Below are 12,727 nucleotides of genomic sequence, written 5' to 3' on the forward strand. Positions count from 1 at the left end.
TTGTATTACAGCCACAATGAGCAGGGGAGAGTAGGTATATGGGAACTTTCTCTACTATCTGCTCAATCTTTTCTAAACCTAAACTGCTCTAAGAAAAGTCTATTCATATGTTTTAAAAGCAAAAGAAATTTAAAAATAATCAACAAGGTCAGTTATCAAACTGGTCGATAAAGAAGTTAATAAAACATTTAATGAGAACTTGGAGTTGGGTATGATAACACATGTCTGCAATTTCAGCTACTCAGGAGATGTAGGAAGGAGGATTGCTTGAGCCCAGGAGTTCAGGGCCAGTCTGGACAGTGTAGTGAAACTGTTCCTGCCCATCTCCCCAGCCCACCCCCCAAAAAAGAAAGAAAAGATAAAGAGAGAGACAGAGAGGGAGAGAGGAACTTGAGTTCAGAAAGAATCTAGTTAGACTGTTTCCTTATCCATCTTTGACTAGAACTGTCCAACACAAGACCATATCAGAAGAAGTTATGGTCTCCATGCAATCAGGAGTGAAGGTTGAATTAAAGTCTCCACTGATATAATTCATGGGCATGTACTAGGTAAAAAAAAAAAAAAAAAAATACTGCTGTTTGACATACCATTAACATCAGTGACTCCCTCAGGTCTTGTTTTACTTCCACAAAACTTATTCTATCTGAACTGTGAAGTTGCATCAGGATTTTGTCCAACTGGTAAAGGTAGACTAGAATTACCATAGAGAAACAAAGGTAGAAATAAATAAGTGTTTATGCCACTCCAAGCTATACTTGCCAGAGTTTTTACAAAAGGGACAGGCTGCCCTATGTCGTGTTATTGTTGCCTCTTGTCCTTTCCATTCTACACCTCCTTGATTCATGTTAATTCTCAAGTAGTACTCAGATTCTTTCCATTTGGCTTTTCTATGGCTAGAAGAAGGAGACCAGGGAGCAAAACCCAGGATTTTGTGTCCAGAATTTTTATTTTGAATTTTATAGAGTTGCTGTTCACATATCTATGATAAGAAATTAAAACACAATAAGATACTCATTATAGTCTACGGTTTTAATCCTAAAACAGGATGTGAGCCAGCTTTCCTTTATGGTAAGAAATACAGGAGACAAATCAACTTTAGAAATGAGAAGGTTTGTTTTGGTTCATAGTTTCAGAGATTTTACTCCATAGTTAGTTGGTCCAGTTGCTTTGGGACCTGTGGTGAGAAGCAGCACATCATAGCAGAAGTGTGAGTTGGAAGAAGCAGCTCACCTCATGGTAGGTGGGAAGAAAGTGGGCAGGGGGTTGGGGCTCTAATATCTCCTTCAAAGGCACACAGATTGACCTAGCTTCCTCCATCTGGACAATGATTCCACCATCTCCCAATAGCAGCACAGGTTGGAGACCAAGCCCTTGACACATGAGCCATTGAGGAACATTTTAGATCCAAACTATACCAGATGGGTTACAGAGAGAGGATTAGGTTGTTTCAAAACTTCCCTTTCTATAGAACACAGACTCAGAGAAAATACAGACTCTGACAAAGGCTAGCACTCACGTTTTATGATATTTAACTAGTGCTCTTTTCATAAAAGTATGCTGTCTTCCTATGATCCAAATAACATACAGGTATCCTATCCTGATAGCAGTGAGTGTGTCCTGTAACAGGTGACTCTATAGTCAGACCTTGGGGGCTGGTTCTCCTGGGTCTGCAAAAATCATTGCCTAGACTTCACTCTTTTGAAAAAATACATTTTAAAACTATAAAATAACATATAAACACTGTGGAAATTTTAGCAGAAGAAGCAGGAAGAGGAGTTGGAAGAAGAGGGAGAGAAGAAGAAAGCAAGGTAGGAATGGAGAAGGAAAAAGACAGGACATTTACAACTTCACTAACTCTGAGGTAATTTAATATCAGCATTTTAGTGCTTATGCTCATGGAGGACATGTAATATTCTCATTGCTTTTTTCCACTTTTATTTGATATCTTTCCCCAGGTGGTAGCATTGCTAGGGGTAGAAGGTGGCAGAAATTATGTAGCTAGAGTAAGACAATGCAGGCTCTGACACCAGACTGCCTGGTTCACACCCTGGCTCAACTTCTCTGTTACCTCACTTTCCCACGTACAAAAGTAATTATTTCTCACAGGGTCCCTTGTGAGGATTAAGTGGCTTCATGTCTCTAAATCACTTATAACAGTGACTGGCACAAAGTATACTGTATACGAAGGGTCAGTAAACTTCTTCTATGGTGAACCAGAGAGCAAATATTTAGGTCATATGGTCTTTCTGTTACAACTATTCAAAAGTTTTCCTTTGTAACACAAAAGAGTCACAAAAAATGAGCATGACTGAGTTTCAGTAAAACTTTACAGACACAAAATTTTAATTTCATATAATTTTCACATCACTTAATATTCTTCTTCTGATTTCTTCAACCATGAAAAAATGTAAAAAACTGTTTAGTTCATGAGTTGTACAGAAACAGGCAGTGAGCTGTCTTTGGGCCATAGTTTGCTGATTGTTGCTCTGTATAATTAGTAGACATTATTATAATGTCTATAATATCTATCAATTATTTTTAATGGCTGTTTAGAATAAGAATTGTTTGGATATTCTATGATTTACTTAATCTCCCATGGTTAAATTCAAATTATTTCCATTGTTCATTATTAGAAGCCACTCTCTCGTGAGAATCTATATAGTAAAATCTTTATGCACAGATATTGTACCCACACCTTAAAATGTATTTAGTGGTGGCCACAAACATGGCTGGCAGAGCATCTAGAAAGAAGCAGACTCTGAAAGAGTAGCCTTAAAAACGAATCATGGGGCTGGGGAGATAGCTCAGTCGGTAGAGTGCTTGCCTTGCAAGCACAAGGCCCTGGGTTCGATCCCCAGCACCCAAACAAAATAAAATAAAACAAAACAAAAAAAAAAACGATCTAGCATAGTTATCACAAATTCCACATTAGAGAAGATTTATAAATACAATATGTATTCTGTGCACTGAACTTACATTCTAAACACCATTCTAGGCTGTGTGTGTAAGTATATACATATATATATGCACATATATGTATATATGTGTATATATATTACATGTATATGTAATGTACATATAAACACGCATATATGGAATATACACATAACATCATTTAGTCCTCAAAACAATATTATGGGAGGGCTCCAGGTGCAATTATCTATATCATCGTAATCCCTATGTTACAAAGAGGTGCCACAGAAAGGCAAAGTAACTTCTCCAGTAACTACTATACTAAACAGTGAATTAGCTTTCCACCATTGGTACAAAACACCTGAGATAATCAGTTTAAAAGGATGAAATGTTTATTTGGCTCACAGTGTCAGAGGTTTCAGTCCATGGCCACTTGACCAGGCTGCTTTCTTGTCTGTGGTCACACAGTATATCATGGTGGGGGGAGGAGGAGGTGAGGAGGGAAGCTGCTCACCTCATAGCAGCCCTAGCAGCCCAGAAGAAAAAGGGCTGGAAAGGTCAGGGTCCCAATATCCCCTCCACGCTTTTGGACAGGGGCTACCTAACTTCCTCCCACTAGACCACACTACCTCCTAATAGTGTCACAGGTCATGAACCAAGCCTTCAACATAGGGGCCTTTGGGGGAACTCCAGATCCCAACTATACCACACAGCAAGCTAGTACTAGGGACAGGATTCAAACCTTGTTTGTACACAGCTCATACTAATGAAGGCCAGGCTACATGCCTCTTCACTGAAGAGTTGGCCAGTGTCTTCCAGGAGCTCACTTTACAATGTACCTTCACACGTGGTGGTCTTTTTAATACTTGGATCAACTACATTTGGCACACATGAATGACCTCATATTCCGATAACTGGTGAAAATTATCTGATGTAATGGGACACTTCTAGTGGAAATTGAATCTCCGTCTAACATTTCTCACTCGTCCTACAACCTTTCCCAACCAATTTCAACTCTTCCTTTGTGTACTTTTTCCTGCATTTCTTCCCTAAAATTGTTGTCCAGTAAACAATCAAGATTAATTGGAGTATACTTGCATATCTTACTTTTCAATTATTGGTCCCAAATCTAAGTGGCAAAAATGCAGGCGAGGCTTTGCCCACAATCGAGGGCCCTGTATCACCATGGGATAGGCAATTTCGGATAAATACCTTTCTTTGAGGAGGAGAGAAAAAGTGACATGTGTCAAAAGTGTCTCGCGGGGCCTCTGGAGCGACAGCAGCAGGGCGGGCCACTCCAGCGGTCCCCGACAGCGGCATCCTGCGTCCTTGAGAATCAATGTCCAGCCTCCAGGCTTCGAAGCGGAGCTGCGTGCCCAGGGGCCATTCCTGCTTGTGCTGAATTGCGGGCGAGAGTCCTAGAAAGGAGTTATGAGAGTAGGTCGTTCAACTTTGAGGGAAAATGAAAATTCTAGTTCTCATATCTTGTCCCTACTCCTCGAATTATCCTCGTGAGGATGGGAGACCAGGACCGCTGGCCCCAAAAGGCCGCCCAACACCATTCATGCCCAAACAAGGGCAGAATTCAGAAGTAAGATAGGAAGCGAGGAAGAAGCAAGAAGCGGGTGTTTCAAACTGATAACACGTGTGTGCAGACAGGCAGAGGAGCCGGAGCAGCCGGGCGGGGAGTCCGGGTCTAGGCGCCGGGCTCCGCCTGCCGGGGAAGAGCGGGCGACTGGCGCGTGCGCGGTGCGGCCCCAGCCCCGGCCGCCGCCGCCGCCGCCGCTGCGATGCCTATTTTAGTCAAAGCCGCTGCGGGCGCGGGGACTTGCTCCGGGCGACACAGCCTCCGAACCCGCCGACAGGCCGAGGCTTGCGCTTTGGGAGCCCGTCGAGCCGCTGCGTCCCTGTCTCGGTGCCCTGCCGCTGCCTCCCCAAACTTTGGCCAGCGAAGCCTGGGCTCCGTGCCGGGGACAAGCCAGGTAAGGAGCGGGAGGCACAGCTGCCGCTGGCTCTCCCAGGGTGCCGCTCTTTGCAGCCCTGCGCTCCCCAGGCTAAATCGGGAAGCGAAAGTTGTACCCAGCTCCGCTGGGAACAACTTTGTTGGCCTCTCGGGCAGCTGCCACTGTTTCGCGCCCCGGCCAACTAGAGCGCCGCCCTCTGCCCTGATCTCGGTCTGTGCCCTCATCTCGGTCCGTGCCCTCGTGGGGCTCGCTGTCCTTGGAGGCCACCCTTCTGCTCCGATCTGGGCATCGCGACCACAGACCCTCAGATTTCAGTTGCCAAAGTTCGGGTCAGTGCCGGCGTCCTCAGGCGCTTGACCCACTGGGTGCCGGCTCCTGCACTCAGCGGCGGGCAAATCCTGTGGCGAGCTCGGACTCTCTCTCGATTGGGCTCCCGAACCCCGAGCACACCACGGCTGTTCCTCGCCCTACTGTTCGGCCGCGGAGGCAGCGTGCAGGGTGTAGCCCATCCCGGGTTCGCGGTAGGAGTGCCAAGTGGGACACGGTGCTCTCTGCTAACTGCCTGCGGCACAGGATCCTTTGGTCCCGGAGATCAGTTGACCCTGACCCTCCTTCTTTAAAGAGCGAGGTGAGCGGGGCCTCAGGGGAGCAGATGACTGGGTCCTCACCACCTACTCCGCTCCTTCGGACCCAAAGGGAATTGGGTTGTTGGCCTGACAAGCCCCAGGAAACTGTCTGCTTTGGAGCATGAATAAGTGCGAAAAGACTCAGCTCAAAATACCATTTGCAATTCTGGAGATGTTTGAAGATTCAGTTAGAATAACAAAATGAATTAAATCTATTAGCAAGGTTTTACTCTGTGCTATTTGTCTTCATTTTTGTAGTTTGGTTAAGGTTTAATATTAAAGGCTTCACCATTTAGCTATTTAGCCTTGCAAATACCTATTTGAAAACAATAGTTATAGAGGATTTTACTAGAACAGGTAATTTAAAGAATTAGATTTTGAGGATCTGATGAAAAAAAGAAAACTTTTCTTGATCTAGTCGAAATTAATCAGAAGATTTACCAATTTACCAGTCTAGCCTTTCTTATTAGACCCATTCATTCTGTTTAAGGGCAGTTCAACATAAGACATTTAAGTCCCTTCAGTAGTAATCAAAGTAAGCTGAAACCCTAAGAGCCCATCGATAATTAATGACAACAGGTAAGTGGCATTTCACAATAGAGATATATCTATATATCTGTAGCTGTATCTGCATATCTTTAATAAGGTGTGGTGTATCAAAATGTTTTAGGATCATCTTACCTTTTTAAAATTTGTGATTGATATTTTTTGGTTCCCGTGTCCGTTTAGTTTTCCTGTCAATTTTCTTGGGCCAGAAATTGGTATTTATAGTGCCATTTTAAGAAACTTTCAATTGCCTGAAATTGAACCACAGTGGACTTAGTAGGCAATATACGTATAATGGGGCGGTCTACAAGGGATAATGCGATTAAGTTGTTATATAAACCATAGACCTTTAAAACTTGAAGGAATTTCAAAGATCATCTAGTCCAGCTGCCTCTATTTCAAGGAAGAAACAGACTGAGGAACAGCAGCAACTTTGCCTGGCTTATGTGGCTCCCTGGTGGGTTGTGCAGAAGCAGACTCTCAACCTAGGAAAGCTAGGCACTCTCTTGTCTTCACCAATGAAAAGTGATTTCTGAAAGTGTTTGTCATGTTTTTGTCCCTTCCATGTGGCTTTCATCTCTGCCTGTGGCATTCTTTATAGAGGTGAGGCCTTGAAAGTACATGGATGAATAAGCATTACCCCTTCTTCATAGAAGACAGAATATTTGGAACAGATAGGATGATGGGGATGCAAATATATTCCAGAGTACCACAGAAATGGTACTTTTTATTAACATGTAATGTTAGGGGAGTTGGCATTAGCTTATGAGTGATAGGGGACATTTAAGATCGTCTACTCTCTTGCACAAATTATGAGATAAATTTTGATTTAGCTCTCAAAAGCAAACATGGTGTAGAGTAATTAAAATAATGATTTCCTCCATTCCAATAGGCTTTTATTTTATTCATTTAGACATTTGAAAAGGGGTTGAATTTTTGTTTGTTTTCTTTTGCAGCAAATCAACATTTAAGACAATTATTACTGACAATTATTGTGAGCTATTTCAGAATTACATAGAGATCTTTAATTTGACTCTATCATTTCATCCAGTTTATAAATTTGTATGTTTCATGCATGTGTATGTTGTCATCCTAAAATATGTCAAATTCTTTCACATTTGTCTGTTAATAGCCTTTCAAAATGCCCAACCTATTTCAATTATTTTACCACCTAAAATCTTTAGTATGTTAAAAACAATGAATGGAAAAGTAATGTTAATTGTATGGCCTTATTTTGAAAATGTATATATTTCTAAATTAAAGATATTTGGGGATGCTAGAGTTGTAGCTCAGTGGTAGAACACTTGCCTAGCACGCATGAGGCACTGGGTTTGATGCTCAGCATCACATAAAAAAATAAATTAATAAAGGTATTGTGCACATCTACAACTAAAAGAATAATTTTTAATAAAAGATATTTTGGGTCCCCATTTGTCATTCTTTTCCTAAACAGATCAATTCATGTGTTCCATAAACCTATATAGTTTTGGTCAAGGACCAAATTGTATAATTAATAATAAAGTTTAAGGACCAGAGACCAAAGAAAGGAAATATAGTCAGGAAAGAATGTTACTTTGTGTTAAGTTTTAGATAAACATGCATAAAATGTATGTTCCTTGAAATGTATTTAAATGAATCTTAATACTAGTCAAATATGTATTCATGATCCCTTCTGCATATAAATAAATTGTAAATTTACAACTTTTTAATTTGTGAGGTGCTACTAACTAGAATTATTATGGGAAAGAAAGTATATATTTAAGTTACACAATAAAAGAAACTTTGAATGTTACATCTTTGTGTGTATATAAATATAGTAATGTATATGATTATATTATGTGCATATATAATTACTTAGTATGAATATAATATGATATAATGATTTAATGTTATAAAATAGAGCATTCAAATATCCTGAACCTCCTAAATATCCTAAGACTTCAAATAGTCAATACAAGTGTGTTAATTATCTTTGAAAGTATTCAAAAAATCAGTTTTTCTGGTTATTTTTCCTGTAGTTTGGATTTAGTGTCATCAGTGTGAATATGATGAAACACTATACTGAATAAAATTGTAATTGCTGTGGTTTATGAACATTGGTGGACTGTCTTTTAGATTTGTTAATTCCCTTCACTCTTCTCTATCAAGTATGTATATATACATACAAATACATAAAATACACACATACAAATACATCAGGGAATAGTTGTGAACTACGTGTAGTCTTTTCTATACTGCATTCCATTAAAGCATAAACAAATGAGGTGTTATTAACATCTTTTAACAGATAAGGAAATTAGTATATTTAATATTTGAACCTATCTAATTCTTAAGCACTGGAGCAGTCTATTTACCAACATTCAATTCACAAAAATAATTTTGGCCTAGTCCCTATTGCAGGGGTGATGAGGTGTAGTCATCATTTTTGTGATTGTCCTTTTGTTTATTTGTTTTTACAGGAATTTTCAACATGAATTATACAGAGTCCAGCCCTCTGGCAGAATCAACTGCAATAGGTTTTACACCTGGGTTAGAAAGTCTCACACCTGTGCCTTCCAATGAGACCACTTGTGAAAACTGGAGAGAAATACATCATCTAGTTTTTCATGTGGCAAATATTTGTTTTGCAGTTGGTTTGGTTATTCCAACTACTCTTCACCTTCATATGATATTTCTTAGAGGGATGTTAACTATAGGTGAGCTGCCTAACATATTTTATGTAAGTGGGCTTGACTGGGGTTTCAGAGTATTCCTTGTCAGGTCCATAACATGCCAAAAACTCTTAAATCTTTGTCATCAAATTATTTGTATATCAAGTAACTTAGAACATAGGCCTTCACATACTATATTTCTCTTACTTAATTTGAAAGACTGCGTATTTAGATTTTCCAGATATCAGAAGATCCATTCATGTGCAAAAGCGTGGACTTTGGAGCCAGATTGTGTGATTCTAATCTTAGTTTCACTACTTGCTAACTATGTCACTTGGGCAAGTAATTTAGTTTTTCTGCCACCTCAATTTCTTCACATGTCAAGGGCAAAAATAAAAGTACCTCCCAGGGATTTTATGAGAGTAAATGAAGGCATGTGTCTATGAGATATATATTATATATTTGCCTTAAAATAGTGCCTGGCACATAGTAGGTACTATACAGTCTTAGTCATTATTATTTGAAAAGATACTTGGCTATGGCCAGTAAAGCAACTTTGGAAATAAAAACAATTACCCACATAAAATAGTTCCAAGTAAAAATATTCTAGGTATGTGTATGGTATACAGAGGTAGGAAGATTGATTTGGCCTAGTGACCTTGGTGAAACAGGTTACGTTGATTCACATCAAAATATTTAAACATTGGAGTCTATTATTTTAGCCAGTAATTCTTGAAAAATTATTCGCTATGAAATTATTTCCATGATTATTCATTTACTCAGGTGTGTTTTTGACACCCGTAATGTGTCAGATGAAGACTGAGGAAGGCAATTTCCATCCTTGTAAAGACTGTCATGGGGACCAGGAGAAAAACTGATAAGCAGTCACAGCGAGGGGTGTCGGAGGCTGTGATGCAGGTGTCCTCCCAGTGCCTGGATGAGGAGGAGTGTGGGGAAGGTGACAGGCTCAGTAGGAGGGCAGAGCAAGGGCCCAGTGAAGGGGTCACGCTGCAGCTGACTTTTAGAAGATGAGCAGGATTTCACTGAGTGAGAGTATATGGTCCCTACTAAGGGGCACAGAAGAGAAGGAGGGAACTTCAGCATATTAGGGTGAATGAAGAGTAGTTCTTGTCCCTAAAATATAGGAGAAATGACAAAAGGAGGCTGGAAGGGCAGCTAGAAATTAGCTTGTGTGTCTTTTGCAGCTGTGTGATTCAGATAAGGTAGAAATAGTAGGAAGGAGCAGGATGTAAGGTGGAAAAAGAAAAGGCAAAACCCACAATTTATACTTACAAATCCAATTATAAATTTTAAAATCAGAGTTTTGGAGATGGAATGGCCCAAAGGGATCATCTAGTCCAATACTTTATAAATGAAGAAAGTGAGACACAGGCAGCAAAGTGAATGAAAATTCAGATGCTCTCAAATCATTCTGATGAAGTTAAAAAATTACAATAAATAACTTTTTAATGTCCAAGGTGAGCTTTTGTGTGTACATATTGATATGTTTGTATTTTAGTGATAATTTCATATTAGATTTAAAGTATTTACTCTCCCACCATAAAACTGAAAGAAACTGAGGATATTTTATATAAGAAACAAGAATCAATAAGAAAAAAATGGGAAGATTCTAGTAGATGAATGGATAATTGCCAAGTGAAATTCAGATGACTAAAACATTTTGTAAAACACGTGGGCTCCCTAGTAATCACAAACATACTAAATAAAATATTTAATTCCTATTAAGAATTTTCTATAATATTGACAACTTGATACTGACATTTCCAACTAGTAGGTTCATTCCCCAGATTCACTTTCCACTAATTCCAAGTATGAAATAGTCCACTAGTTAACACAACTGTATACTGGCACTCCCAATGTAGGCTCGTAAATTTGTACAAAGTTTTATTTATTTATTTATTTTGGTACCAGGGGATGAACCCAGAGGCCCTTAACCACTGAGCCACATCCCCAGTCTTTTTTATATTTTATTTAGAGACAAGGTCTCCCTGAGTTGCTTAGGGCCTCACTAAGCTGCTGAGGCTGGTTTTGAACTCAAGATCCTCCTGCTTCAGACTCCCAAGCTTCTGGGATTGCAGGCATGCACCACTGTGCCTGCTGTACAAATGTTTTGAAAAACAGTTCTTCAAAATTGTCCAAAACTAAGAGGTCCATTCCTAATCACAAGTAAAAGATATGGTTTTATATATAAAGTTGTTTTTGTTACTTATCAAAAACTATACCACCAAAATATCTGTCAGTAGGGACATGGTTAAATAAATTATGGGGGTTTTTCGTTTGTTTTGTTTTTGTGGTGCTAGGGATTGAACCCAGGGCCTTATGCTTATGAGGCAAGCACCCTACCAACAGAGCTATATCCCCAGCCCCTAAATTATGTTTTAATCAATTATAGCCATTAAAAACTATACTTACAACGAGTTTTAATGAGATGGTAAAATCATTGTAATAAGTTTAAAAAGTAGGTTTTAAAATTGTATATACAATAGGTTTTCCATCAGGTAGAACTTCATGAAACCTTAAGGCAATATTAAATATCAACTGTGATTTTCTTTAAGTGTAGAATTATGAACTTTGCCCCCTTTTAACAAATAGTTTTTTAGTAAAAAAAAAAAAATGAAATTTTAATGTGATATTTCAGCATAGGCACTTCTAAAATGTGTACATTTATATAGAGAGGGTAAATTTGTTAAGCCACTTGTGGAAGCCATTCTAGATATCTAACATGCTAACTTTGTTGTTCAACAGGTTGTACCCTTTATATTGTCTGGGCCACCCTCTACAGATGTGCCTTGGATATAATGATCTGGAACTCTGTGTTCTTGGGTGTCAACGTTTTGCATCTTTCATATCTTTTATACAAGAAAAGACCGGTAATTACTAAAATTATTTAACAAGGAAGTGATTTGAAAGATAAAAGCTTTTAAAAGTACTTTCATTCAGACTTGAAAACGAACATCTAACACATTTATTCCCTTTAATATCATTTCTCTGAAGAGTAGACTTCCTGTTTATATATTGCTTGAAAGTAAAACATTTTAGAACTATGAAATTTGTCCTACAAATGAATATTTGAAACTTTTTAAATCATTAGAGCATGAAAAAGCATGAATAATATTCTCTTTTTAAAACCTATTACTTGATTATTTCTTTGTCTATGGATACTCAGACATCACTTGGGAATATCTTTGCCTTTTTCTGAAATGGCTAACTAATAGGCAACTTCCATAACCTGCTAATGATTTCCTAAGAGTTCATACTACTTTCTTAGTGTAGTGGTTATATATTTTTTCGTATGTCCAGAGTTTTCATTTAAGGAAAAATTTCATTTCATTTCATTTCATTTGGGGTGAATAGTTGCCAAAACACCCCTATTTAACTGTTTATTTTCAAGTCTGATTTATCTTGTGTTTCTTTGGTCATACCCAGAACAAAAACAGAGCAGGAAAATAGGGCTCCTAGATCCTAGAAACCTCTCCTGGATGATTCCTGACTGTCCTAAGCACAAACATTCAGTGAAGGATGCAGCGCTTGCTCTAATCTTAGGTTCAAGGCCAGACCTGCACACAGAGAGCTGCTGGGAACACAGAGATCCACAGGAAGCCACAATTCGAATGATACAGAAGATGTGTACAGTAGGCGTTCAACTAGATTGTAACCTCAAACACAGTAACTCAGTTTGTTGCTTTACTGTATTGCTTGCTTTTCTCTAGGTCATGCTGGGTAATAAGCAACCTGAAAATCTCAGTGATACGTAACAGCCATGGGCTTTTTTCCTCACTCATCTAATGTGTTGACTCCCAGCTGTGTGTCAGCTGTGATTCTGTCTCATTATCTTATTCATTTCAGGGTCTACTGAAAAAGCAGGTTCTGTTTGGACCATGCATTCTCATGGCAGAGGGAAAAGTGCAAGAAAATAAAAAAGAGAACACCCAGCGTTTCTGAGAACGTTTACTCAGAAGAGACATGTCAATTCTGTTCATATTTCATTAGCCAAAGCAAATAACAT

The 12,727-nt window shown here is 39.0% G+C and overlaps 1 protein-coding gene across 3 annotated transcripts in view; it reads left to right on the forward strand.

Annotated features, from left to right (window-relative positions):
* The first annotated feature begins 4,669 nt into the window (after positions 1–4,669).
* POPDC1 (popeye domain cAMP effector 1) overlaps positions 4,670–12,727 on the forward strand; it is a 32,495-nt gene continuing 24,437 nt past the window's right edge. The window contains exons 1-3 of one of the 3 annotated variants that reach the window (XM_079149052.1): positions 4,670–4,895; positions 8,509–8,745; positions 11,467–11,591. In XM_079149052.1, coding sequence (XP_079005178.1) covers positions 8,520–8,745; positions 11,467–11,591 — 351 coding nt within the window. In that variant the 5' untranslated portion in view covers positions 4,670–4,895; positions 8,509–8,519. Of the gene's footprint in view, positions 4,896–4,947; positions 5,207–8,508; positions 8,746–11,466; positions 11,592–12,727 lie in introns of those variants that run through there. The other 2 variants (XM_079149051.1, XM_079149050.1) reach the window with 2 other exon arrangements.

This window comes from Sciurus vulgaris (genome assembly GCF_902686455.1).
Source record: "Sciurus vulgaris genome assembly, chromosome: 7".
Lineage (NCBI taxonomy): Eukaryota > Metazoa > Chordata > Mammalia > Rodentia > Sciuridae > Sciurus > Sciurus vulgaris.